This window comes from Chiroxiphia lanceolata, chromosome 1, assembly GCF_009829145.1.
Source record: "Chiroxiphia lanceolata isolate bChiLan1 chromosome 1, bChiLan1.pri, whole genome shotgun sequence".
NCBI lineage: Eukaryota > Metazoa > Chordata > Aves > Passeriformes > Pipridae > Chiroxiphia > Chiroxiphia lanceolata.
This window is the reverse complement of record NC_045637.1, coordinates 12,581,094-12,608,574: the sequence shown is the minus strand read 5'-3', so window position 1 is coordinate 12,608,574 and position 27,481 is coordinate 12,581,094. Positions and strand designations below refer to the sequence as shown.

Here is a 27,481-nt window from a genome sequence, read left to right as displayed (position 1 = left end):
CACACTCATCCTTCTCCTTCTGTTCTTTCTCAAGAGTTTGAGGTCGCTCAGTTTTGGAATTAGGATGATTGAACCTTTGATCTGATCCAGAGCAGCTTTTCTTATGTTTTAGTGTAATGGGATCATGAAACGTCTATTATCATGCACTAAGCAACAGAGTGGCAAAAAGCTGTAATCTGATCGGCCAGTAGCAGGTGCACAGAGAAGATTGGTGATGTCAGACAACTTCTAAAACTCATACACTGATCCTATTACAATTCAGGTGAAAATGAACAAATATGGATAAAGAAAAAGAACTGTTCTAGGCATTTACTTCAGTGAGCTTATTCAGTGTTACGTGTGCTGTCTCGATGACTACCAGCCCCCACAGTTATCAAAAGAGAGATCATCCCTTTCCCCAAATTTGCAGTGTAAGTTGACAGGGGACAAGAAAAAATATTCCTTATTATGATCTTAATAAAACTGGGAGAGAAAACAAAACCCAAGATTAACATTCCTCATTGTATAAAGAGACAATTACAGGGATCATAATTAATCAGATGCCATGAGTTGGGGAGGATGGGGAGAATGCCCTGAGCACCAGTGGTGGTTGGTTGGGATGGCAGCCTTCAGCCCAGGCTGGGAGCACAGCCAGTCTGCCTGGGATGCTGCATGCCCTGGCAATGTGGAGCTTGGTCGGTGGGCCCTGATCAGGGTAAGATGAGTGCTTAACATAATTTTGCTTACTATAAGCTGGAGGGATGAGAAATATGGGAGCAGAAAGAAAGATTAAAGTGTTGGGGAATTATTAGATTTATGTATTGCATATTTACACATGCATGTAAATGTATATAATGAATATGTGCATTGAAAGTGTAAAGATATGTCTATACTAGCAGATTACTAAGAAGATACAGCATGGGTAGGGACCTTTCTATTTGATATGTATATCTGTCTCTCACTCAGCTGATAACACCATCAGGAGACCTAACTCCACATGTGCAGTCTGGTTTTGGACTTATCCTGGTACTTCCCACTGAAGCAGCTTCCCTGAGTCCTGTCTGTGCTCAGCCAGAGCTGAGTGTGGATTTACTATTTGCTGCATTGGGAAAACAGCCCTTTGGCCCTGTCCTCTACCTCTCTGGTTGATGTTTCAGGTTCACTGAAGGCAATGGAACTCCCCAAGCTAGGAAGTAGCGAAGACGATGTCTGTTGTGAATGTGGGGAACTGATGGACAATCATACATGGCAATAACAAGAAGTTCTTTGTGTTACTTCAGGCACTTGCACATAGCACTGCCAGGAGTGCTCTCCTGCTTACAAATACCAAATTCCCCTAGCATCACAGGAAGATTGTGTTGGGAAGTCCCTGGGAGCTCTCCTAGTATAACCTCCTGCTCATAGCAGCACTAACCTCAGAGTTACATTAGGGTGCTCAGGAACTTGTCCAGTTGAAGTTCTGAAACCTTGAAAGATGGAGATTTCACAAGCTCTCTGCATACCTGCTCCCGTATATCTGATAGGAATTTCCTTTGTTGCAATTATGAATGTTGTCTCTCAGCCATAGAAAAGTCTGCTAACTTCCTTCTGCTGCTGCTAGTTGCCAGCTATCTGATCTTCTTCCTATTCTTTAAGTCCAGATATCTGTATGATCCTTCTCTCCCATTCCTCTGTAACTATTACATTATTAATTTTCTATTTAGCTGCTCAACAAACAGGATTCACTGAATGCCCTATCACCACAGCCGTCATTCTCACTGGTATGATATTTAGTGCTGAACTAAGGCTTATTTTAAGATTTGACTGAATCTGGGCTTGGTTTTGTAGGCAAGGTAACAGGCTACATCTATAGATACTGGCCTTGAAATTGGAACTTGAATTTTGAACCCCTGACCTAACCTTATAGACGCATATAAGTCTCCATGTTTTACAGCATTGGAGTTACAGAGCAACTTCCCAAGAGTCACTGCCATCACTATTTGTATTGTGTACAGATAGAAGATAAAGCATGTAATTCAATAATGACTTTTCCCAATATACGTGGGTGTGAAGATGTGTGGGCTCCCGGCTTGGTTTCAGGCCAATCTCTAATTAAGGAGTAAAAGATTAGGATGAAAGCAATTGCAGTCTTCCTTCTCTAGTCAGAATGACCTACTGGTGTTAATTAAAACAGTCTTCAGGCAAAAATAAATTTGGCTGCCAAAGTTATGTGCTTCACATTAAATAAGGACATAGCTGGTTTAAAGAGTGCTGAGCTTCTAGAGGTTTCACAGAAACCACTCATATAGCTTGGGGCACTCTTGTTGGAATATTTAAAAACAAATCCTTTGCCCAAACCAGCTACTTCATGTGTGCTTCAGACACCTGTTGGCTTTTTCTTCAAACTACATCATTTGAGAACGGGTATCTGCCAGCTTATCTTGGACTGAACATACAATGTGACCTCTGGAGGATAAAATATCACTAGGAACACTGGACACCGAAGTAGATTATTCATCTATCCTTTCTATAGTTTCTGGTTACAAGAGACCCATGGCAACAGCAACAAGCAGATACGCAGATCTTAGATCTTACATTACTCTGTTCTTTCTGGGTCTGAACGTTAAAATGTCTCTGATTAAAGGCATTTAGGCATTTCAATTCAGGATTTCTCCCAGATATTTTTAGGTGGCTAGAAATGCTGGCAAAGGAGGACAGGACTTTAAAATGCCAGAACATCCTGTTACACCTGTGTGACACACCAATCATTGTTCTTCAAAGCCACCTGTCTTTCCCATCTCCCATTTATATTGCCCCATCTTATAACTAGACAGCCATGTACTGCTGCTGTGACATTGATCCAAGCAGGGAGAAACAGGTCCAGTGCTTCAAAAATACTGCTTTCAATAGGAATTTGATGCCATCAGACATCCTGCCTCTGAGGATCTAGGAAAAACCCTTCCCATTGCAGAGTGGTACGCTCAAAACGGGGAAAGGGCCAGATACACAAAAAAACTCTCACTCTCCTCTTCTTATTTGTTAGGTCTGTCGTATTATTTTTCAACCACATCTTCTCTTATATATGATTATAGGATTTTAGGGTAATTCAGGAGGAAAGGGACCTCCAGTGGTTTATAGTTCAAGCTCCTGCTCAAAACAGGGCGAGCCATGAAATCAAACTAGGTTTCTAGGAGTTTTATCCAGTCAGATCTGGGAAATGTCCCAGGATGAAGACCATGCAGCTGTCCTAAGGCCCATGTCTGCTGTTTTGGGAACAGTATTTCCCTGCCTGACAGATCTACCTCATGAAAACCCTATCTGTTTCCCTGCTGTTCTCCTGCACCATATCCCAGGAGGTGGTGCTGATGGGGACTGCAAGTCCTTATCTCCTTCATGGAAAAACTTAGGAGGTGACTATGCTGAAAGAGTACTCACAGCCAGGGAAATCACTCTGGCCTTCCCTGTTGACAGCAGGATTTTAATCAGGTCCTGACTTAAATCCTTAATTCACAGCCCTCAGGTTGTTTAAAGAGCTGTGATAATGAGCTGAGAAGAAATTACTATCCATTTTCTCTTGGCAGGACTGTAACAGCATGACATGCCATCCATTGAATTGAGGAGATAATAGGGATAATATTCAGAATGAGAGAAAGACAGAAAATCTACCCAGAAGAAACAATGACAGAAGATTCCTCCACATATGCAAACACAAAGAGGTCAATTTAGAGCCATTTTTTTAAACATGTCTTTATTGCTTAAGGACATTTGGCAAGATAGCCATAACATAAACCTCATGTCCAACATTACTTGGCAACACATTTCCCAGTTGGAAAGAAAATAAATTGGATTTTTTCTTTGTGCTAATGCCACATTTTTTGGATGCTATTTTGGAAACTAATCAAGAGGTGGCTGCTCAGCATGCCTCTTCATTCTTGGTGGCTTTTTAGTGCAAAATTGCCAAGAGCAGCTTTCTGAAGTCCCCAGAGGTATCGGATCGGACAGCTTCAGCTAATGGCTTCTTGTACATTTGCTGGAACTTCTCTTTTATTGCTGGCAGGTCGCTCTGAGGAGACAAGAAGAGCCTCTTCAGAAAAGAAATGCATGCTTTGAGTAATATGCCCTGCTCCTACCAGGACCCCAGGGGTCTGATCCAAGGTCCACCAAGGCCGGTGGGAGGAGGAGAGGAGAAAGCAGGAGGTCTAAAAATCTTGGAGGACTTTCAGCTTAACATTCAGATTTGAGGTAAGCTCACATCAGATGGTGTGGTGAGGGGATGCTAACTGAGAAGAGGGCCTGTGTGGAAAGCCATGTCAGGTGGCTGGGGAATCTCTGCCCAGAGGTGCTGTGCCAGCACAGTGTTGGTATCGGGAAAACACACACAGGTTGCTGTGAACTCCTGAGGCCCTTCCATGGCGACAAGCAGGGAAAGAGGGACTTCCAGGAGTATGGCTAAAAGAGGGTTTTAGTAATTTCTAGTTACTACTGGGGGGGGGAGGGGAGAAGAAAACTCCTTGTCTTGAGATTTCCTGTGAAAAGGCACCTAGGGCACAGATCTGATCTCTGTCACTGCAAGTTTTAAATGTTATAATGATTGGGCTGTGTCTTAATAGAGAGCCTAATTTCTCACAGTGTGGATCATTGGGAAATACGCTCTCCCTGTCCCTTTGAAAGGCTCCTCCTCTATGTCGACTGAAACAGACCTGGAGTTACAACCTACAGAGTTTACAAGGAAGACTTAAAGATTGTGCTTAAGATCTCAAATGTCTTGTGAAGTTTTGTGCTTTTTAAAATGACAGTTACCTCTTTTGGCTTTTTATTTTTCTTCCCTCCTCCCCAGCTGTTTTTCCCAGCTGGAATCAGAGAAAATTGGCAGCATATGTTTATAAGCAATTCTCAGTTTGGGAACTGCTGCTTCATCATTACTTAACTAGGAATTTACTTTTATACATTCTGTTGGGGCCAGACCTCCCCATGGGTTAGTTTTAACCAGGTACAGTTGACTCCACTTCAAATTGCCTGCATGCTTCCTGGTTTAGTTCTTTTGAAAACAGAAATAGATTTAATATCAAAACTAGAGTCGCCTGGGTACAGAAGCAGAGTGTGACCACTGATGTCATCGGGCTGAAAAGGGGTTACTGAGCACATGATCTATCAGGACTCACTCCATACCCTCTACATTTGTATTTCTCCCAGAACTGATGTGAGGCACTACAGGATGCAGGGTACCCTACCTCAGACCTGGTCACAAGGATGCGAATCAAGGTCTCTTCATCAGTCCCAGCTCCTTTCATTGACTTGTGCAGAAGTGTGGCAAAGTAACCTGGGCAGTCTTTGGCACAGCTGACTAGAGAAAACAGTAAGAGGCCTCATTATACTTGTATATTTATAGTTTGTGATGCATCTTCAAGCAGCAGTAAATAAATAAGGAAGAAATAAAGGAAACTCTAGGGTTTATGCTCAGACATATGAGCTGGCAGGGCTTTAGTTCTGAGACTGGTCCTCTAGCAGTATGCAAGGAGAAATCTTGGAGTCGGAATGGGGACATACAATTTTTCCACAGGGAAAATGTGTTACACAGGGAGATCAGCACTGAGTACTCTGCCATTCCACAGTGAAAATGACATAAATGAGAACGAGCATTTTCCCCTCTGAGGTTCCTCTTGCCCATCTATTCTTGGGGTAGCTGCTCACTCTGTAGATCACAGGGAGAAGATACGGGAAATCCTAAATCCAGATGGATAACAGCAAAACCAGTAAGCCAACCAGAGACAGGGCACAGGCTTAAATATCAGTCACAGTCAACCCTAGTACTAAATTGCTGTTGAGGACCCTGTACATTTCTGTAGTTGGCCAGCACTCTTCTATGATGTCCAGGAATCTGCTGGAAATTATCAGCAGCCCTGGTCTCAGGGGCAGCTTGGAGGTTACTGCTCTGTGTTAGAGGGCAAATAATTTAGCTGTGTGGATAGAGAACCGTCTGGTTGGTTTATTTCTGAAACCAAGGAGTCCAAATCACTATTGAAAACTGCCTCTTTTTTTCCTAGCAGATATATCAGCTCAATTTAGGGCTATCTCAATGGCTGTTGCCAAGCTGTACTCAGACCCCCAACAAGCAATGTCAGGTCATGGCAAGAACTAGAAAAGAAAGGTCTTGAAACTGTTTGTTTGGGTTTTTTTTTTACCAAGAGTCAGATAAGCCTTCTCCAAGTCTCCAGATGTTTCACTTTTAATGGATTCTTCTATGTCCTTCCCACACACCTACAAGGACAATAAAAAGGAGCCATAAGAGCTGCTGTCTGTACATGTCATCCCACTGCCATAAAACCAGCATCAGATTTGGGATCCAATGGAAAAAGGCCAATTCAGATCTTTTACAGTCTTTCCAGGGGAGTAATTCAAGGGCAAATGAAGTTCTTCTCTGGTGTAAGTGCTCACAGAGCCACTGGCACTAAGAGAGGATCTATGCAGCCAGGCAAGGCACAGTGGTTAAGAGATGGATAACCTACATCAGTCGCATGTGTCTGGCAGCTTCTAGGACAAAGAAACTGCAGCTTCTTCTTGAGTGACCCCTGGTCAGGAGAAACTGTTTGAGCTTTGTGTAGCCACTCTGTCAAAGGCTCTGGATGGCTCCCACACAAATAAGATAATTTTTGGAGCTTTACCAGCTCTATGAAGTTTTGTTACTTATTGTCTTTGGCTTCCCAGGGAAAGTTTACAAGCACTGCAGTTGTCCCCAAGTTTTTGTATTATTCTTTAGGAAAGGGGAAAAGCAGACTACCACTTCAAAACAGAGTTTGTCCTGACATTTATGAACTTCAGGAACGTCAAAGTCTTTTACTTTTCTCTGTTTTGCTTATCAGGATGGCCCTGCATGATTCAAGATTCCAGTGAACTTTTAGGTCAGAGCTGAGACACCATGCATACAAGACAGCAAGGACACCTTCTGAGGATTTAGGTTTAAGTTTCGCAAGCAACCAACCCGGTTTAGATCTTGCCCTATTTATCTCTCCAACTGCAGAGGAGGATGGATTTTTGCATTACTCTAATCTTGGCCCACTTCTACTTCGAGTACAGCCAGGCAGGATGCGGTGAATTGGTTTGGGCAACCCAATCTGCTTGGCTTTAGGAATCAAAAAGCCAAGGTAGCTTGGCTATTGGAGCATTTAAATGAATCCTCAGGGTTTGGGCCGCTCTGAGGGAGAGAGTATTAGTTCGTGACTGGGTTTGCTCTCCTGCCAGCAACAACCCAAAACTTGGATTAAGCTGCAAACATTTTCCCAACTATTGGTTCCTTATTATGCTGACACTGAAATATGGCCTTGACTGGAGCTTTTTTCATCTTCAGTGCCCAGGGTTACAGTTTTCTGATGAACTCTGAGTCATCCCAGGGAAGTTCAGGACCGTGAGCCAGAGGCTGGAGGGGGACTCTTTCCTAAGAATAAACATCACTTCTGAGCTTCCATCTCGCTGCCAGGAGAAGGATCTTGGATCTCCCACGGCTTTTTCTTTCTGAGGTAATTTCCAGGCAAGATATCTCAGTGGAGGTCCAGGCCCAAGCATGTGTAAAATGCCTTGATGGGTGACATCAGGAGAAGTACCAAACAGCCAGGATCCTGCTGCTTATTTTGCCTTGTGTTTGGAGACAGAGGAAAGCACAGCAAAGCACCTGCACAGGCTGTCTGCACAGCGTGGGCAGAGAGGAAGCTTCTGCTGTGCTTCTGCCCAACCAATATGAGATGCGAAGTGTGGGGGTCAGGAGGAGAGACCTTGACAGGTTCTGCTTAGGAGAAGGAGAGGAAAAGACCAGAAAAGCAAAATCTTGCTTCAGGGCAGCAGTTTGTGAACCTGTCCCTTTGCTGTAGGAGTGGGGATACCCACTGCTGTGCAGCTGTGGGAAGGAAACAACATTGTGACATTTATTTGGCTGGATGTTGTGTAGATTATAAAGGGGAATAGGTTCTTCAGTGGCAAAAGATTCAGCTTTTATCCATTATTTCTGTAAACTCAGGATACAGTTGTATAAAAATGTTTTCCAAAATTCTTAAAGTATTCAAGAAGTTACAAAATGACAAAGAATGGACTGTCCACTCTACACAGAATTATTTAGGTTGAAAAAGACCTTTCAGATCATTAAATGCCATTTTAGGGTCTGCACCTACATGTCAGGCCCTATGCAACCCACATTGCAGAAGATAATAACTCACCTTTTCATAGGCTTGAAAAGTAGCTCTCAGCTGACTATAGCTCCTCTTTGCTAGGACCACATTGAAAGCCAGCTCCTCTGTCCCCCAACGGCCTTCTCCTGCCTTCAAAATCACATGTTATTTTTTTGAAGCACTTGTTTATCCACAGTAGAGACAAGAAGTCAGCCAGAGCCCTTGATCCACCAAGCTCCAGCCTGAGCCCCCCTTTCTCATGTCCTTACACTGTCATTGCTCCCATGCTTGGTGTATTTAGTCATCCTGAGGCAGCCCTTGCTGCACAGCATGGGGTAAAAGGGGATTTTTCCCCAAGTGCACTTACTTTATACAGATCTGAGGCATCTTGCTCAGCGAGCTCTGCATTGACCTGTTCGGTCTCATCTCGGGTTGCCTACAGAAAAAGAGATGACTATAGAAAAAAACCAAACAAGTGCTGGTTACATTTCTTAGTGCAAGGGAAGATGGTCGGCTTGTGGGCCTCACGAATACTTTGGTTATAGTTTTGCTGCCATCTGCTGACAAGTGCCTGGTGGTGGGCACGGTGGGACTCGGCGCTGCTGCTTTGAACCATCCGTTCGTGTTCACCACAGCCCCCGGTTTTGCTGACTTTTTATTGCCTATGTGATAGGGTTTATCTCCTAGTTTTATTTGCTGTGTGCTTGGGCCCTAATGAGATTGCAATCGCTGATGTCTCTGGAGCAGGAAGGTTCCCAGCACTTGCAGTGAAGTGTAGATGGTTTTCACAGTGCTGGATATGCCCTAATAACTGCAAAATGTTTTCCTGACTAACCTATATACCCTAAGTGTTCACCAGTACTGTAAAGCCTGGGAGAAAATATGAAGGACTGGTCTATGAAAAAGAATATATGAATAATATGTATTTGCCACTCCTTAAAATATACTCCAGGAGATTGAAAAGAGCTGTATCAATACTTTCCAGAATGAGAATCTTAACTGTCATGTATTTAGTGATGTGACTGTTACATCTTTAAAGCTTCTTATATTTATCCAGTCTTTTCATTTCCCAGGGCTGTCAGATCTGACTGGCTACCACATTGCCTTTCTAGGTGTGATCCTATTTTTCTTAGTTATAGTATGTCTTTATGAAGATACTGGTTTTTTGCTTTGTTTCATGAAACGGCTTTAAAATAAAGTGTGTTCTAATGGAAAATATGCTTTTTTAGTGAATGGAAAACTAACGTAACAGCAATCTCTATCTTACTTGTTCTATATCTATCTGAATTCTAAAATACTTATCTGAGATGGAAATAAGATTTTGCTAGTTTGGGGAAAAAATCAGCATAATGGGGCCATGACCTCAAATGAGTATTCTAGCCATTACTCTGCTATAAATAATAATAAAACAATACTGTTATTTTCAAAGTATCAAAATTTATAAAATTCCTTCCTTCCTTTATAACTTCTGGCTATATATTAAAAAGCTCTAGATATAAAAGGCTCTTATACTGAAGAATGCCTTCTGTTTATTGTAATAACCTCATTATTATACTATGCATCATAACTACGCTATTATAAATACCAGCTAATACTTATCATGATTACTTAGGGAAGACAGGATCAAAAAAAGGAAATATCTCTGTCAGGTATCTGCATAAGAGGAAAGCTCCCAGCCTTACCTCCAGCACCATGACTAGTATCTTCCGTAGGGAGCCACTTGTGTCACTTTTAACGTCAGACTCTAGATCCCTATCAAACACTGGGAAGAAAAAAAAAAATCTGTGAGGGCTCACCTAGTGATAAAGACTTTAAATGAAGATATTTGAAAGATAAAACTACTTACGCCGTTTGTAGGCCTCTTTTATGTTTACAATCTCCTGGGCAAATTAAAAAAAAAAAAAGAAAAAGAAATATAAATAAATTTTATTAATTAATAAATAGCAAACAAATCATCAGCAAGTCAGTACCATGCCCATATTGTGTGAGGTGTAGCAACCATGGGGGTGGGAGAAGCCATGGTTTCCCATTCCCTGGTTCAGGACAGCACTTTGAGGGATACCTGACTCATGCAGGTGTTCCTCTGCTTTCCCCTGCATCTAGGTGAGAGCTAAAGGGCTTTTTCAGTAGGATTTCATTCCGGTACCTCTGAACCACTAGAACAGTGCCCAAGCTGCCTTTAACACATATCCAGGGATTTTTCTCTCATCAGTGTTGCCTCCGTGCCACCCACGGGAGATAGGAGTAGGACCAAGGAAGAAATCTAAATTATATTGCTCTTAACTCCTGCAGGAGTTTCGGTTCTAGTGTGGCAATCTTATTACTGACAAGAGGCATTTCAGCCGTGGAAGTTGGGCTGATTCCTCCTTCTCCTCCCAGGTGGATGCTCTTGGTGAGCTCTTTGCCCTGCTACCTAAGGAAGGTGACACACGGTGTCCCAACCTTGTTGTTTCGTGTGCAGAGAATCTCAATCAGCAGCGACTCGTCCGTCCCAGCGCCCTTCATCGCCTTCCGAAGCTCTCGGGCCTCGTACTCACAGGGCAGGTCCAGCAAAGCCAGCACAGCCTTTTCAAAATTCCCACTCAGGTCTCCCTTCAGGTCCTCTTCCATCTCCTGCAGGGTCAGTCAGGAGGGTTAGTGCAAAAGCTGAGGTGGGATTAGATAGTTTCTTTATTTGTTTGGGGGAATTCAATGATTTAAAACTTCTTCTGTACCGCAAAGGGACAAAAACATTAAAAAAAGGCCTTAAAATACACACTTTTTTTTTTTTTGCAACATAAGTTCCCTAAAAGTTTTGGTTTCAGATTGAATGAAATGATTGTCCCATCTTCAAATACCAGTCAATGTCAGTCCAGTTTTCACTCTTATTTGTTTAAACAAATGCAAACTAGTGTTCTTAAAAGCTTAGCAGAAGTTTACACTGAAACAAAACACAGAAGCTTCCTGCTTGGAAAGAGCTGCCACAGAAGGGATCAAACTTAGGAACCTTTTGGTTAAAACTAACTTATTGGAAAAAGCAACAAATTTTTGCAAAGTGCTTTGGTGCCAAGCAATCAGCATTTTTTCCCATCCAAAAAAAAAAAAAATCGGCCTTCTTGGATGTGATCTACTTAATTCAAAATTTAGAGACCTTGGAAAAGAACTAGCCAGTGTGTAAGCTGAGGATGCCTGCTGATGATGTATCTACAGTTAACATTTACTGTAGTATGGGAAGCACTTGACAAGTTCAGAACAATGAACGAGAAGTTATTAAATTCCCTCTTACACAACCCCAAGTGAACACGTGTTCAAGTCAGAGGCTGCCATCAATGCAGGCACCATGAACCCTGCAAGTTCCTGGAGCATCAGGAGAGTGAAATGGTACAACTTGTGTCTCCTTCCTGAGAGATTCACGATGCCCAGGCAAGGGAGAACGTGTTGATGTAACTGGGAAGTCTCATGCCATTTGCTCATTTCTGATGCTTACTTTTATTAATCCTCATTATAGAACTAAATCCATAGTAGTTATGGAATGAAAATCTATATCATGCTTGCTGTAAATTTTACATATAGAAGGATTTCAGATTCAGTGCTGACTGTCTTATTGACACTGATTAATGACTAATGAGCAAGCAGACCTTAGGAAAATACCAATTTAATAATGAGCTCTGCAGGATTCAGCTGTTTACTGAAATAATATTATGGAAGGTTTAATTTTCTTGCACGCAAAATCATTAAGGCAGTCTATACTTCCTCCTGCAGAATTCAAGTGCCTAATGAGACTTCTTAGTTTTGCAACATGTTTTACTTCAAGACTAGAATAAAATATAATTGTACAAGATCAAATAGTTTCTTTGAATTTGCGTCTGGTCTCAGTGGGACTCTGACTTAAAATTTCCCTTTTTTTCTGAATGTGCTGAAGATGAGCACAAGCTGAAATATTTTTTATTTCAGCTATGAATTATTTTATAGCTCTCACAACTTTGATTAAAATGCTCTAATCTGGTTAAGGCTGATTTCAAGAAGACTGAGGCAGAAAATTAGAAATATAATCAGTATTTTAGGAGATAAAATAAATTGCTGAATCAGAAACTAACTGGTGTCCTCCTTAAATCCGCTGTGCCCTTGGTATTTTCAAAAGCAGAGTCCTATACGATGCATTTCTAGAGGCATGAGGTTTGAAGCCTTTATTTCAAAATACCTTGCCATACAGAGCCTTGTACTTCTGTTTTATTTGTTGTCTCTGCTCCGATGTTCGACTTGACAAGACTTCAATAATTTTCTTTTCATCAGTTCCTGAAAAAGAAGTTGTGCATAGGAATTATTCTATCAGGAATCTAATGCAGAAGAAAGAAAATATGATCTCTAAAGAGAAAAGAAATTGCTGTACATATATCCCCACTGGCTCCACCCTTAGGATTTGTAACATCTAAGATTCTTTTGAGGATAAATTTAACTTAGTCAGCTACAATGTTCAGACCATAAAATAAAAATTTACCATCTCATGTTGTTCATATTTTATCAGGGAAATTAAGTCTTCAGTTTGAGAAGGTCAGACACTGCTCCTAAAATCAGGGTTATGCCAGTGCCCATAGGCATACATGTTTTTGGTGACAATACTTGTTTGAGTAGTCCCAAGAAATCAGTCATCAGATCCAGTTTATTAAGTGTGTGAACTGTTGTGCTGGCACAACAGAAGGAGGGGTGTGGGGTGAGAGGCTGGGGTAGATGAGGATGTCTTTGAATCAGCTTCATCAACCCACTGCCTGGATGTACAGCCTGTACAAAATCAGTTTTTGTTAAATGGAGTCCGGAAGAGGAGCCAGAACCAGCCTTGATGGTCTGAGTCTGCTGAAGCTGCTTTGCTTGGCAAAAAGAGTGCAATGCACGGGATGCCCAGAGAGATGCAGCTGATGTGGTGCCCATCACAGGGGATCTGAACATGCAGCACCCCTCCAGGAGAAAAGCCCTCAGTCAGCTTTGAGCTGTAACTTATGCAGTTCGTGGAAGAAGCTTACTAAAGGCAATGACCTTGTTCTTGTACTTTCCTTGCCCTCAGCCATATAAACAGATGTTTGAACTGAACAGAGCTTCTGGAAGACATTCTGTGGCTAAAGAGACAGTCATGTTACCTGGATGTCCCAAAGACACAATAGAGCAGCTATTGCATTAACACAGGTGTGCTGGTGCACTTCCATTTAAGGGCCAGCAGCTTGACTCAGGCATTATTTCTTCAAGACAAGTATTGAAATGGAGAATTGGAATCAGGAGAGGCATATGACCCAGCACTGCCAAAATGCTTATAGCATGCAAAGAGTTTAGATAGCAGATCAAAGGCATCAAGCCATATGCCAGGTCTGCTGATGCACATCCTGCTGGTGGACACTGCCCCATGCTCTCCTTGTGCTTTTCCATCTGTTGCACCCACCTACTGCACTTTGTGCTGTGCCTCAGTGTTTTGGGAGCAAGGACCAACAAGGATGCCTGAGTAGCAACCAGTACAAAGGATAAAATTACAAATTATTCTGGCATTCAGCAACAGCTGATGCATTTTCATGCCTCATATCACAACCAGGTACATGCAGGACAGCTTTTGCCAGTTGGACATATTGCCCAGTTCTTCCTGCTTAGAACTGAGGCAGAAGGTGTGGTCCAACTTTAGAAGGAAGTATACTCCTATCTGACAATGTGGGGTTAAGCTCTCAGTTGGAGGAGAGTCCTCTGGGAACCGTCTTGAAGGGGCTCAATTGATAAGACAGGAAAAGTTCCTGAAATTCAGCACTTAACTAGCTGATTCTTAATCTCAGTGTTATACCAGGAAGAATTGCTTAAACACATGTTTACTCTGCAAAGACCTGGAATGAATTAATAACTTATTGATCTCGTGTGCTGCCTGGCTGTTTATCCTCTACTGGACATTGTCACCTCTGTGGACCTGAGGATCCCATGAAATGCTGTGCATTCCTCACTCACATTAGTGCACAGTCAGGCAGCTTACTTCAAACTACCTCAGAAGATGGTGGGAGCCAATATTTTTTGTTAAAAATCAGTAGTGCAGGTTGAAAGAACTGTATATTCCTTTCAGTTGATAGAGTTGCAGTGGGCTCTGATGAACCCACTGACGGTGGTGAAGATAGAGGTGGTGATGTTTTTTACTGGTTCCTTGAAAGCCTGGGAAAGGACATAAAACCATGACCTAAATCTGCCCTGACCAGCAGGACCTCACGACTGTGATATCAGTCTTGGCAGCTTCATGTTCCTAGCACAGGGATATATACACAAATAGTATGTTTACCTCAATTCTCTAGAGCCAAGTAATTAACAAATGAGATCTTACCAGTCTTTGAGAAACCAGCTGGCTTCCCTTCCCTTTTATCTTCATGGGTGTGAATGGTCTTTGAGTCAGTAAGTGACAGAAAGCATAAAGATTACCTTAAACTCATTGGAACAGTTGTTTTGACTTAAGTTAATATACATGCTCTTTATAATATTAACTGCCCTTTGTACAAAACCCAAGAACTTTCTTACCTGCTCCTTTGCAGGCACTGTGTATTTTCTTGGCATCTCGCTCTGCATCAAAACCATGATGATGGTGTTTATGGCTTGACTAGAAAGACAGAGGCATAACAGACACATGGGAAACAATTTTGCATTAGAATGACAGCAGTTTAGGCCTGGTTTTTGCTTGATCTTTGTTCACACCATCTAAACCTTGAAGCTCACACTGGGCTTTGACAAAATACTATATTTGTCACTAGGGCTCCTTGAATGGATCCACAAATAGCTTTCACCATGTGACACACAGTGCTGAACTTATATAACTTTGTTCTGCCAGTTCTGGCTTATTCAAATAATTAAGGGTAATAACTTCATATTAGGCATCTTCATGCCAGAACAAATATTATTTGCTTGTACCACTTTAACAGCAGGCAAATACGAAAGTCTTGGCAGGTGCGTACAGAACCAGGCTCTGAACAAAAAGTGGTCCTGAAAACCTTTCTTTTGTTGATGCATTGATGCAAACAAGATAATTGGAGATCTATGACATGCTAAAGCTGTTTTTTTGTTGGGGGTTTTGTTTATTTGTTTTTTATTTGTATTTATTTGTATTTTTATTATTTTGGAAAATTAGAACGTGGCTACCTTCAGCTAAATCTATTTGGGAAAATAACTCAAAGTCCACAGCCATAGCAGCAGTTTACAGCCTGACATATCAGGGTAAACAGAAAACTCTGTGTGCTTCTAATCTGACAAACTATGAATCACAAAGGTTGAAATGGTCCTATATCCTCTATTCTGCTGTTTCTCAGACAAGGATAGAATTCTCTGAGACCACGAGGTCAGCAACAATTTCAACCACTGTAATATTATTAGTCAGATCTCTTAAATGCCTAAACTCTAAAATAGTACTAAAACATAGGTCCTAGGCTCCAAAATCAAGTGAAACTATATATAGACCTTGGACTCCTGGGGGTCTAAATGGGAACTGCAAGTGCTTTGGCATTTCTATTCAAATGGCAACATGAGGATCAGGCTACTTGCTTGGCAGGGCTGCCAGGCACTGGCACCATGATAGTTAATTAAGGGTTATGATACCCCAGGGCATGGTAGTCTGCTTTTTAGCCCTCCTGAAAATGCCACAGGCCTATTGAGGAGCAGAAGAGGTTAAATGGCTGATGAACCTCCTTGTCTTTGGAGATAGCACAGGGTAGAGACAATTTCTGAAAGACATTAGGCACAACATCATTCAGCTTGTGGGATAAAGAGAATTTAGCCATGTGGCTGTGGGCCATGGTCTGCCATGTACCCATCTGGCCAGAAAATGTGTTTTATTTACAAGTATAGATACAGCCTGAAAGTCTGTTTATTGGTATTCTGAAAAAGTTTCATGCTGTCATCTGCTAGCTGTGGTGAGAGAGCTACAACTCTGGCTAAAAGAGTCCTCCCTCAGGGTCAGTTCTCAAGGAGAAACCCCAAATCCAGTCCCTACACTGCTTTACCAATCTACCTTTGTGATAGACTAAAGGCCATTTGGGTATCTGGCTTTTCAAATGCAGTGAGTAGCTGGGATACAACTTACTGCTGTAGTGCAGCTATCTCACTGAAACTGAAAGTTATTTTTACAACTATAACAATTAGTAAGGTACAATAACAATGCAATAATTTCTCTTCATCTCTACAGCACAAGCTAACACTTTAATTCCCACATCATTGTGACAAATGTTGTTTTTAAAGATGTATCCTACTGTATGCTCACACGCAAGCTTCTTTAAACCTTTCAAACAACATGGAAATAGGATGCTTATAAGTAATCAATATTTTCTAATGGGAGATTTTATTTAACAGTCTTCAAATTGCCCTTATCATGCCGATGCTGTTGCTGCTGCAGCTCCCACTGCTCCAACCCTACCACAGATGCACCTGGTCCCGGTAATGTCATGGTAGGACACTGAGAGAGTGGTTTGCTCTCTTATGTCTTGATGGCTGGTCAGTTATTCTCAGGTTGATGAGTCCCTAACTCCTAGGTACAACCTGTCATTGTAGGTGTTGTGTTTGTGTGTAGCACAGGTGAAGCAGGCGGGAAAATGGTAACACTAGAGACTAAAATAACTTTGTAGGTTTATGAGAATTCATAAAGATATATATACAGAAACATTTCAAGGGAAAAATCGTGCGGAAGGGAAGGAAGGCCTGTTTCTTAATGATGTTCATGACATGTTTGTTTTAAAGCACCAGAGGAATTTACTGAGTAAGCTCTGCTAAAGCCTCTGTCTTCAAATAAATCACTGAAGGACATTAAGTGGTGTGCCTGAGGGGTTACCATTCTTATAGTACTGTGTGTAATACTAGCATCAGCTGTATAGACAGGAAATCTGATACTCTGGGTAAGTGACTGTCAGGGCCAATGCCTGGGTCACTGAAAAGCCCTGGCTAATATCCACTGCTTGCTGAGTCCCAGCCTTGACCTTGCCCACTGACGTATTGTTCCCAAGCAGGAGAGGGAGAGCTGTATCAAAACTGTATTACTTCTTACCCTGTGGATTTTGACAGGTGGATTTTCCTGTAAGGGATACATGGGAAAATAAATCAATGTTTAATACCATTTGTAACTTGTAGGCATTTTTCTTTTAAAAACATGGGCAGAATCACTTTAATATAGTTCTTGTTTTAGAGTCAGGATCTTAGATTTGAATGTTTACTGACTTAAAATTGTTCTAGCAATTTTGGTGATAGCATGACATGGAGTCTGAAATATCAGGTGGACAGTCTGAACACAGACTTTGCAACTGGACACAGGATGTAAGAGAACCTGCTTTCAAAAATCAGTCCAGCTCCATCTACTGATTTAATTTTCTTCTCATTTCTCTCCAATAGTTCTATATTAATTAGTGCAATCAGAGTTCTGGTGTTAAGAAATCTTTTCACTTCCAGCATAGCTGTATTTATGGCCTGTGTCAAGGCTTGTTTTAACTTAACCTGAATAGTTTTTGCCTCACTCAAGCATATTTTAGACAATAATCCTTTTCCTTTAAAACTTTGGCTAGAATTGCCATAGGTTTATTTCTATTAAACTGGACAGATTATAGCTGACCTAAAACTAACACTTCTAACTTGTAAAGCACACCAAGTAGTTTTTCTACATTTCACTTTAAGGAGCTGTAAGATGAGTTTATAGTTGAAGATGGTCTGCAATGCTTAGAGAAGCATTTGGAGATTTTTCTTTGATGTTTTAGCATGTGGAGTCCTTATGGAGCACAAAGAAACTGTTTAACAAAAAGGTCAGCAAACCCAAGAAAGACAGAGGAGTGGAGGGCAGGACTGAACTCTGATGGATTCAAGGCATCAGTATTTCAAATTGGTGGGATACTGCAATACATTGCAGACATTTCTGAAAACAAAATCTAATATCTTCCTCAAGCAAAAGACAACAAACCTTGCAGTAGATACAAAACAGTCATCTGTCAGTAGACAAGAACAGAAGAAATGCTATCATGAACATGCCAGCTAGCTTCCCATACTGCAAAAGAGAGACAATGTACCCTCTCTGAAAACAGCTGATAATGCAGCTTGAAAAATCAAAGCTATTTTTCCAGTTCCACCATCTCATGCAGTTGCCAAAAGCACGCTCAGGAACAGAGGTTTATGGAGGAGTACTCTCAGAACAATGGAAAGAGCAGCTGCTTGGGATGCTGGTCACCTGCTGCAGCTCTAACACAGATCAGAGCTGATAATGTACATGGATATATGCAGATGCAGACCCTTACAAGAAAATCACTAGCAAGAGCCAGCAGGAATGTGGCTGCTGACCAGAACAGTGAAGATGCGGCTTAAGTAGCTTTGGGCAAAGCTCTAAAAAGGGCTGGATTTATCCAGGCATGTTGAGTGACTACCCCTGCTCTTTATTTTTGCCAGGTCCATTTTATGTGCTTTATTTAGGGGATGTCTAACTTCAAGCTTCTCTTTGGCTGCTGTTTTCTTTCTTTTTTTTTTTTTTTAACAGAAATAAAAATTAAATTTGACAGAAAGGGCAGACTGACCCAGCCATGGTCTTTACAGCATTAATTCATGCACTCGAGTGGGGTCTGGAATAAAATTCTGGGCAGTATTCAGTTGTCTAAACATAGGTCTCTGGTGCTGTTAGATATGTCCCAGGGTAAGCTGCCTGCTGCCCGTCAGACATGAGTGGTCTCCTGTGGGCCTGCACCCATGAACGCAGTGTGGATGTTTCACATACCTGAGAGCATCACCAGTGGATACTGGAGGTGGGCTACACAATCACACCAGAGTTTTTCCAGACATTTTCTTATGCTTCACATATATTTAATTATGTTCACAAAAATGCATAAGAGAAAAATGAGGTTTTAAAAAGAATGACATAAACTAGTTCCATGTGCAACAATCTGAGCTTTCCTCTCTACCAAGCAGGTGAGCATCAGAAGCCCCTCTGCCTGGTTTCCTACAGATTTACATCACCTGACTGGCTCATTTTGGTGCCTTTACTGCCTACTGCAGCTGAAGCAATTCCTGTGATGGACACAGGCATAACGGCCCATCAAGTGTGGATTCTTTGGTGTCTTATAAGGGTTGAGCTCATGCCTCGGTCTTTTGTTCAGGGGATTTCTAATATAGTCTCTCTTTTCTCAAGATTTTCAAGAAACATAACAGACACTATTAGTTTTGAGATTAACAACCTGCTGGTAAATTAATCTAAAATTATCCAGTGGATTCAAATGTTTTTAGCTAGGGTGACAGATACATACATACTGCATTCCTCTACATCCTCTTGCATTCTGTTTCTTTAGGAAGCCAACCCCCAAACCATCCATAATGTCCCAAAGGTAAGGACAGGAACACCAGAAAACCAAATAGACAAGTCAGAACAATTGAAAACCCATCACAGATGGGAAGCTATGGAACCTGTTGAGATTTCTCAGTTCTCACTATGCACAGTCATTGAGTCACCAGTTCAAAGACCTTCAAGGAGCCCAGTCTCACGCTAATGAACCAGTACTCTTCCAGCTTAGCACAGCTAGAGCTGTCAGGATTGGTTTAGGCAGAGCTGATCTTGCTGTAGGCAACAGACAAGTGAGCTGACACCTCAAGGTGCCTTCCAGTTTTATGATTTTCTGTCTTTCTCTTTTGTGTGGAGAGGAAAAATTTGTTTTCTCTGTCTACCAGGAAATATCCCAAACCATGTAGTCACCTTGGTAGCATAAGAAACAACAATACCAGGGTGTGCACCTCGTTAGTTAAACTGTACCTAATACAGTAGGATCACAGAAGACAGCTTCTGGCAAATCAACACCTACATGATTCATTTTTTATCAACACACACATATCCAAGATTAATTATTTATCCTGACAGAAGTCTTTAATGAGCTATAATGCAACTGGAATCCAAGATTAACTAGACTAACAGTAATGGATGGAGGAAAAAAGGACATGTTGTCTTAGATCTTATGATTAAAACCTTCTAGTACATCACACATTGCGAGGATAACATCCTGTTAGCAGAACAAACTCTGAACTCCCACCAAAAGCTATAGTCTTAATGACAGCCCAAACCTCATCATTCATTTCAAGCATTTCTGTCTGTTAAGAATAAAACACAAGAACAAACATGGGAGTAGGCTGCTGTATTTTAATTCTGATCTACTGCTATAGATGGACTGAAAACCTAATGCTTTGTACTTCATCAATAGTCTGAGTTACTAAGACAGATGTTGCCAGTCATAAAGATTTTTTTCACCCTATCACAGTGGTACCTTGGGCCCCTTTGACCTGGGTCAATTTTTCTGGATCACAGCAGAAGGTATGAGCACAACCAACTCAAACTATTCTATGATTCTATAATAGTCACAGCCTTCTACCACTAGATAAGGTGTATTATTCTTACATAAAAATAATAATGTCACCTTATTTAAACCTTTGCATTCCAATAGAAAATATATCTTCCTGCTTGTGTCAGCTAACAATGCAGTCGAGACTGGAATCAACACCAAGAGAGAGGAGGACACGCCAGTTCAGTGGTAGCATCCAGCCTGCCTGACAAGCAACATCTGCCTCACCCATGGCAAAGAGCCTGGAGACACATATCACACATCTCAGAGCTGTGGATGGGAGAGCTCTCTGAGTCAGCAGGCAGATTGCTCCTCTGCCAGGAGCCTCCAGCTTTGCCATGGAGGGTCTTGGTGCCTCGTGATCTGTGGCAGCAAGGCCCTGGGACACACAGCCCTGTTCTGGCCCATGTTAGCCAGCTTGGTGTGGGGCTGCAAACTTTCCTGGGGGATAAAAGGTTGGCCTGCTCAGAAAGCTCCAGACCACCAACCAGAAAGGGCAGAAAAGCAGATAAAACTCATTTCATTTCAGTGTGAGGGTGCTCCCATAAGAAAAACTTTCAAATATTAGAGCTCTTTAATATAGTGAAGAAGCAAAAGAAACAAAATTAATTGCTGGTAGGCAGGGTCAGGTCTCATCTAACTGGGAAAGGCCATTCAGGGTGAGGATATATCATCATTAGTGGATGGTGTGCTTACCATCTCCTATCATCCTTGCATCAGAGTAAGAAGTTCGTCTGCAAGCTCTCTCTTCAGTAAAATTCAAATAATTGGGCTCAATTATTCAGGTAGGAATTTATGTGAAATGTGAAAGCTTTTAGTACACGAGTGAGAGTAGATGGGTACTAACATTTAAAACCAAACAGAAGCAAACAGCTGCAGCACGTTGCAGCAGGGCAGTATCAGAAAGCACCAGGGCTTGTGCTGTGGTAATAAAGAGGTGGGGTTGACAAACACCTTTTTGACGTATCAATTAGCAAGTGCTACATGTATCTTTTTGACCACAAGGTTCCTTCTTCTCCTGGTTTGTAAAACATACCTGTCATTTTTGTCCTGTCATTTTTTTTTGTTAGAGCATTTTTCTCAACCACGTTTTTGTCAATCACAATATGCAACTGGAAAATTGCCATCTGCCTCCTTGCCTGCTCAGAGAATGGGTATCAGTCTCTCCAAATGCCAGCCAGGCTGTCACTCTCCCGAATCCTTGCAGCTGTTTTATGTCTAACAGCTGTATGACAGCAACATCCTGGCTTGTTCCTGACAGTCTATTTGCTATAAAGATCAAAACAATTTCTATATGAAGCTATACTGGATGATACAATATATGTAAGTCTTATGGATTAAACTTCATTACTCAACAGCCTTTGTAATGACTGTGTGACTCTTTCCAAACCAAGAGGTGCAAACCCTGTTTTCTATATCTGAGACTAAACCTACAGTGACAATAAGATCCTAATAGAATTAATCACATTTACTTTTCCTATTGCAAACAAGTGGCAACAGTGAAGGTAATGCTCTGACAGTTAAACTGCAAAATTAAAACCATCTTTCTCCTACAATGTCCCTCCTGTTTCTAGTAGTTGTTAATATATCATCTCATAATACTTGATGACTAATTTTTTATCCAATTTATTCATGCTCATCACCATGACAGAGAAGTCCACAATTAAGAGAAAAAAATAAGTTTGGGTGGTTCTCTCATGGCTGAATTTTATTTTATGTTTTAAATGCTTCCAAACATTTCTGTAGCTCGTAGAACACCTTAATACGGAGTACTTTTAAAATCAGAGTTAGCTACCAGGGCACCATGCAGTGGGAATGCCAATGTTTCAAAACTGCAGCTTTTATTTCTAGAGGGTTCAAGCCAGATACTTAAATACAGATGCCTTTGAGATGTGTGAGCACACCCAGCACCTGCATGGAGCTGGCAGAGGGGACATGGGGCTGACAAGGACCTGACTCACCTGGTGGAGCAGCTGAAGCCAAGGCAGGAAAGGATGCTAGAAATCTTCAAAGACACCATGCCTATGGATAGTCATGAGCCATGCCTCACATCACTTCCTTTTAATACTTACCTTGCAAATGGAAGCCATAAAAAAAGCAAACGAATGGCTTTATTCACCTTGGACAAATCTAGTATTTCAAGTCTCTGTTATGCTGGGGCAGACTTGTCCACTATTATTTTATTGACCATAATACCTGGTTGGGAAACACTTGGAAACCGGCATATTTTGGCTCTTTTTCAGCTGAGATACCAAATACCTGACTCAAGTGTTCTTATGTCTTACTAAAAATTTTACACTCATTACTTTAACTAAGACTTGTGATGAGTTCTGGTAGGTTAACCTTGATGGAACTGAAGTAAATTCTTGTGTATGCCAGCGTGAAAGCTAACATGACTTAAGTATACCTAGAGAGGGCTGAAATACTTGGGCACAATCTTTGGGAACACCATGCTGACTCTTTCATGTATTTTAAAGCTCAATTATTTACAGAGAGAATAACTTGAAGGATGTTGCACCCCATCAGGGAAGCCCCAAGACGACATGCTTTTCCCCTTGGCCCTTTATTGTTTCTAAAATATTCCTCTGCAATATGCATTACCTAAACACCATCTATATATTCATAGACACATGAAGGGCTGTTACTATACAGATATGTATGTTTAGTGTCCAAAAAAGCAACTGTGCCCATGAAACTTGGAGATTTCTGTGTCTAACAACTTTCTACATCACAGGAAGAAGGTGGAGGAAGTTTCAAGATACATTTAGGTCAGCTGAGTCACCTAAAGCAGCAGTAATTGATCCATTGCTTCATCCAGTAGTCATAGTTAATATAAAGGCAGAATAATTTTTCTGGATAGCAACTGCTGAAAATTTTATATTATTTTGAAAACAGCTGAGTTCTTGTTTGACATAAGTAGCTAGAACTGTTGGGCTGCAAGTTGAACCTTATCTAAACTGTATGGCTATGTTGTTTAAGTCAAAGATGGATTATAGTGGAACTTGGAGGTGATAATCTGATCATTCATAATAGTAAAGATGGATTGTAGTGAAACTTGAACAACCTGGACATTAATAATAGTTAGAATAGACAAACCTAGCAGCATAAATATTACTGAAAAATTAATAGCTGGAGTGGACAGCCACAGATTGTGGTATATGAGCTGTACCAACCATATTACAACATGGATTACAGAACTGACCAAAACCAATATGAAGATGACCATGTGGCAACCACCTGGTAATGAAACAGTGAACCAATAAAGAGGGACAAGACCCCAGACCATAATATTACCACTGGTCTGGACTATTGCATGAGGAATGGGGAGTTTAGATTGTGATTGCCCAATGGGTTTCTTTGTTCAGGGTCCCTCTTTTGAGGCATCTAAGCTTGAGCTAGCAGATATCATAACTGATTTGTGCCAATAAACCTATCCAGTGGAGATGACAGTCTAGTGACAAAAATTTCCTAAACAGTAACAACAGAACTTGGTAGAGTATACTAAAACTGTTGTATACAGAGAAGAGCATTAGAGTCCAGATACTTCGGAATTTTTTATATTTTTGTAAAATATAATTCCTTGACCTAATTACATCATGTAAAACACAAATGTAATGACTCTGATATTTCAGATGGGTTCTTTTTTTTTTTTGCCACAAATGCATCATAATTTTTTCATGTGTAGATGCCTGTTAACACCTACTACAGCAGCATTCACAGGACAGCCTCAGACCTAAAAGGAGCAGCAAATATCCTGGGTAAAAAGGGACCATGGGAATGAAAAGAATCTGCCACAGCTCTTCCCTAGTGCTGAGTGGCTGAACAAGAAGTTATTTCTGTCTTCTGCTGACTGTGGGCTTATGGCCAGGGATCAAACAAGAATCAACTGTCACTGAACACTGGTCTGCCAGGGGAAGCAACAAAGAGCAATTGTTGAGCTTCGTGATGAGATAATAAAATCATGCTGTGGTAATACTTGTACTAAGGAAACATTTCTACAAGGGCAGTTATGTCCATAGGCAACAGAGAAGTCCCTGTGATGTTTGTGACCTTATGCCCAAGAGGACTCCTCAGGAAAATATGTTCTCCATGTTATACTTACTTTTTTACCTTAAAGTTCTCAAACCACAACAACCTGCCATCCCCTTCATATATTACAGAGCCCTCCCTGGCAGAAAGTTTAGGTTGCTTTAGTGAGAAGATGAAACTCGAGGGTATGCCAGAGAATCTCTAAAAATGGTTTAAACTAAAATCAAAGAACTCACCCTCCCCAGATTAACTAAAATCACAGAATAATGCATAAAGTCTTCATGTATTTTTGAGAGACAGAAGGTTAAAAAAAATTGCACCATTTCACATAAGTAAAAATCCACCAAACTTTCCAAATCATATAATAAAAACCATTGCTGCTATTCCCAAAATGTCCCCAAAGCATCCTCCTTATAGCAGAGCAGCTACCCAGATTTTCAGGTGGATTGACTTTTAATATTAAGGACAGCAGAAGCATAGATAAGCTTAATGAAAGACCACATTAGAGAACTTAAATCTCTAGGGATGTGCCATCAAAAACACTGCTTGATTGTAGAAAAAAGAACCAGACTGAGTTCAGAGAGCAAAAAGGATTTGGAACTGTGCAGATTTTGAGCTATAATGTTGAAATAGGTGCAGTTGGGAACTCAGCTTCTAAGAGTTGGTGTTGGCTGGAAAATTTTTACTGAAAGCATTTTTTTCAGTAAAATTTGATTTTTTGTTCAAATTAACATGTTCGGGAAGATGCTAATTGTGATGAAAGCTCTATTTTAAAATGACATAGCTGAAAAGTTCCATTTTAACATCCACATAGTGGAACGTTTCACTGAAGAATGCTTAGCTTTCAATGAAAACTTCATTTAATAATGACATTACAAAAAAAAGAAGTTTTAAAACCTAAATCCATTTAAGCAAGTAAAATATCTCATTTGATATAGATGATCAATTTTATATTTCTTGCAGCAGAAGCTATCGAAAAGAATTTCACTTCTGAAATTTCAAAGCAGATGAAATTTTGGAGAGATGTGTTATTCAGCAGAATGAAACAACCCATTTTTACCCAGCCAGTAGTGCCAGTATTGACCACGAAAGAGGAGCTGCCCCTGTGCATTGCAGTGCCTCCCAAAGCCACCATAATCCAACAGCAACAGGTGCCCCTTTCATCCTTCATAAAAAAAGTGCTTACTGGCTCATCTGCTGACAAACTGGTGGTCCCTATGGCTGGTTTTCGTATATCCTCTGTGAGTTTGTAAGACTTGCTCTGGAGGTTTAGAAAACACAATGCATAAGACACTCATGAGCCTACGGTTGCAAAACATGAGATTAGGAGAAAGAACAAACTGCAGCTGAAAACTCATTTTATTTTCAGGCTGTTCCAGAAGTGGTTCTCTGACACGGATACAGGTAGTTCTCCAAGATTACCTGTAACATCCTAGTAACAACAGACTGGTGCAATTCCCAGATGAGTCGTGGGATTCTCTTTCAACATGGGCTCACACATCTATCTTCCCATCGTGGCCTACAGCACAACTCTGGTGTACTGCACCTACATCCAAGGCTACCTAGTCCAGCACGGAGCTCATACACCTGCTGAACCTGCCTGAGATGCAGTGCTGTGATCACTCCTGCCACAGATAGACCCTGGCTGGCTAGTTTAAACCTGAATTGAGTATGCTTGCTCTACATTGTATTCAGTGTACATTCAATCCATTGAAAGGCTCTCCACGACCAGGATCCTCAGGAGACACCTGCCAACAACCCTGTGAAGTGTGATTACGTGGACATCTGGGGCTTCGCCTTGTTTCCTATGCACTGGTAGGTTGCTAAACTGCTCCCTTCTCTCCCCTTATCCAAACAGCCAGTCAGCAAAAAAGATGCTGTCAAGATGGGACCATCCACCCGTTCACAGGGAGACAAAAAGTTCCTTGGATTAGTAACTGGAGTTTTGTGCAAATGGTATGGGTTCTCTTGCTCAATCCGCCAAAGAAAATGTCCTGCAGAACTGGTCCACAAGCACCAGATCCTTGGCATCTTTCAAGGCCTTGCTGACTTTGAATTAAAAAATAGTAACATGACAAAGTATTATAAATCTTAGAGAAACTAATGTCACATTAGCCTGTATCAGCAATTAAGCTGTCTTCTATTGATATAAACTGTAAAATTACAGGTTTTCAGCATTCAAGGAGAAAATGCATTGCTGACTAAACATTGTTTTATCCATTGGTTTTAAAAGTGGAGCTAAAACCCTCTAGCTTATTCAGCACAAGCTACTTAACTTTCAGAGGGACTGCTATCACACACAAGCTTTTGACAATCATGTTTTTTTGAGGTTAAATGTCATTATTCAGACACACAAATGTTAGCCAATATTGTCTCATATAGTAATTTAATGTAGTAAATCCTGACACCTGGATTTTAATCAGACCCTTCTGCAAGCACCACACTTTGAGATTACTCCTGTCCCTACTGTTCTGTGATAAACAGCCAGATTTTCAAATATTGGCCTTTGGGACAAGAATGTTTTCATATTTCTTTAAGGAATTATTTTAGCATTCAAAATGTTCCAACACAAATTTTCTAAACTAACTAAAATTTGTTTTCCCATGACATCCGACACATCATTTCTTTTTATCAAAATGAGTGTGCTGCCCTGTTTAACTAAGCCACAAGGAGCATTAAAACACTTAGGACCTGTGTGTTATAATAATTTCATTATTCATGTACTGCAATGAAGCAACGTTACCAGCTACACACAAGTTTACCACACGAACTTAAAGCTGAGGTTTTAACTTTTGAGGTTAAATCTTCACTTGCAGCTGTATTAATGCCATTTAAAGTGAAAATTGACAAAAATAAACCCAGGAAATTCTTGCATTCTTGACAATCCAAATTAAATAACTACTTACATGTGAACTGCCCATTTTTGCTTAGCCTGAATATGGAAGACGCAACTCTTCTGCTCTTCAGTAAAACAAGCATGCAGATGGAATAGTCAACTTTTACTACAGCAGCTAAATC

At 41.0% G+C, this 27,481-nt stretch overlaps 1 protein-coding gene across 1 annotated transcript; it reads right to left on the bottom strand.

Annotated features, from left to right (window-relative positions):
* Nucleotides 1-3,686: 3,686 nt before the first annotated feature.
* ANXA13 (annexin A13) lies at nucleotides 3,687-27,481 on the bottom strand. Its single transcript, XM_032692064.1, has 11 exons — nucleotides 27,370-27,481; nucleotides 14,622-14,700; nucleotides 12,295-12,389; nucleotides 10,557-10,727; nucleotides 9,961-9,994; nucleotides 9,797-9,876; nucleotides 8,482-8,550; nucleotides 8,163-8,264; nucleotides 6,141-6,216; nucleotides 5,190-5,302; nucleotides 3,687-4,021 (listed from the first exon to the last, which is right to left on the bottom strand). The coding sequence occupies exons 1-11, from the start codon at nucleotides 27,382-27,384 to the stop codon at nucleotides 3,902-3,904; spliced, it is 954 nt and encodes a 317-aa protein (XP_032547955.1). The 5' UTR covers nucleotides 27,385-27,481; the 3' UTR covers nucleotides 3,687-3,901.

Bases quoted from the DNA above. Each gene is read 5' to 3' on its own strand.
- ANXA13 (XM_032692064.1), bottom strand. The intron at 9,877-9,960 runs GTAAGTAGTTTT...TTTTCTTCCCAG, and splicing joins AAAAGAGGCCTACAAACGGC to TGTTTGATAGGGATCTAGAG. The intron at 4,022-5,189 runs GTAGGGTACCCT...TTGTCTCCTCAG, and splicing joins TCCTTGTGACCAGGTCTGAG to AGCGACCTGCCAGCAATAAA.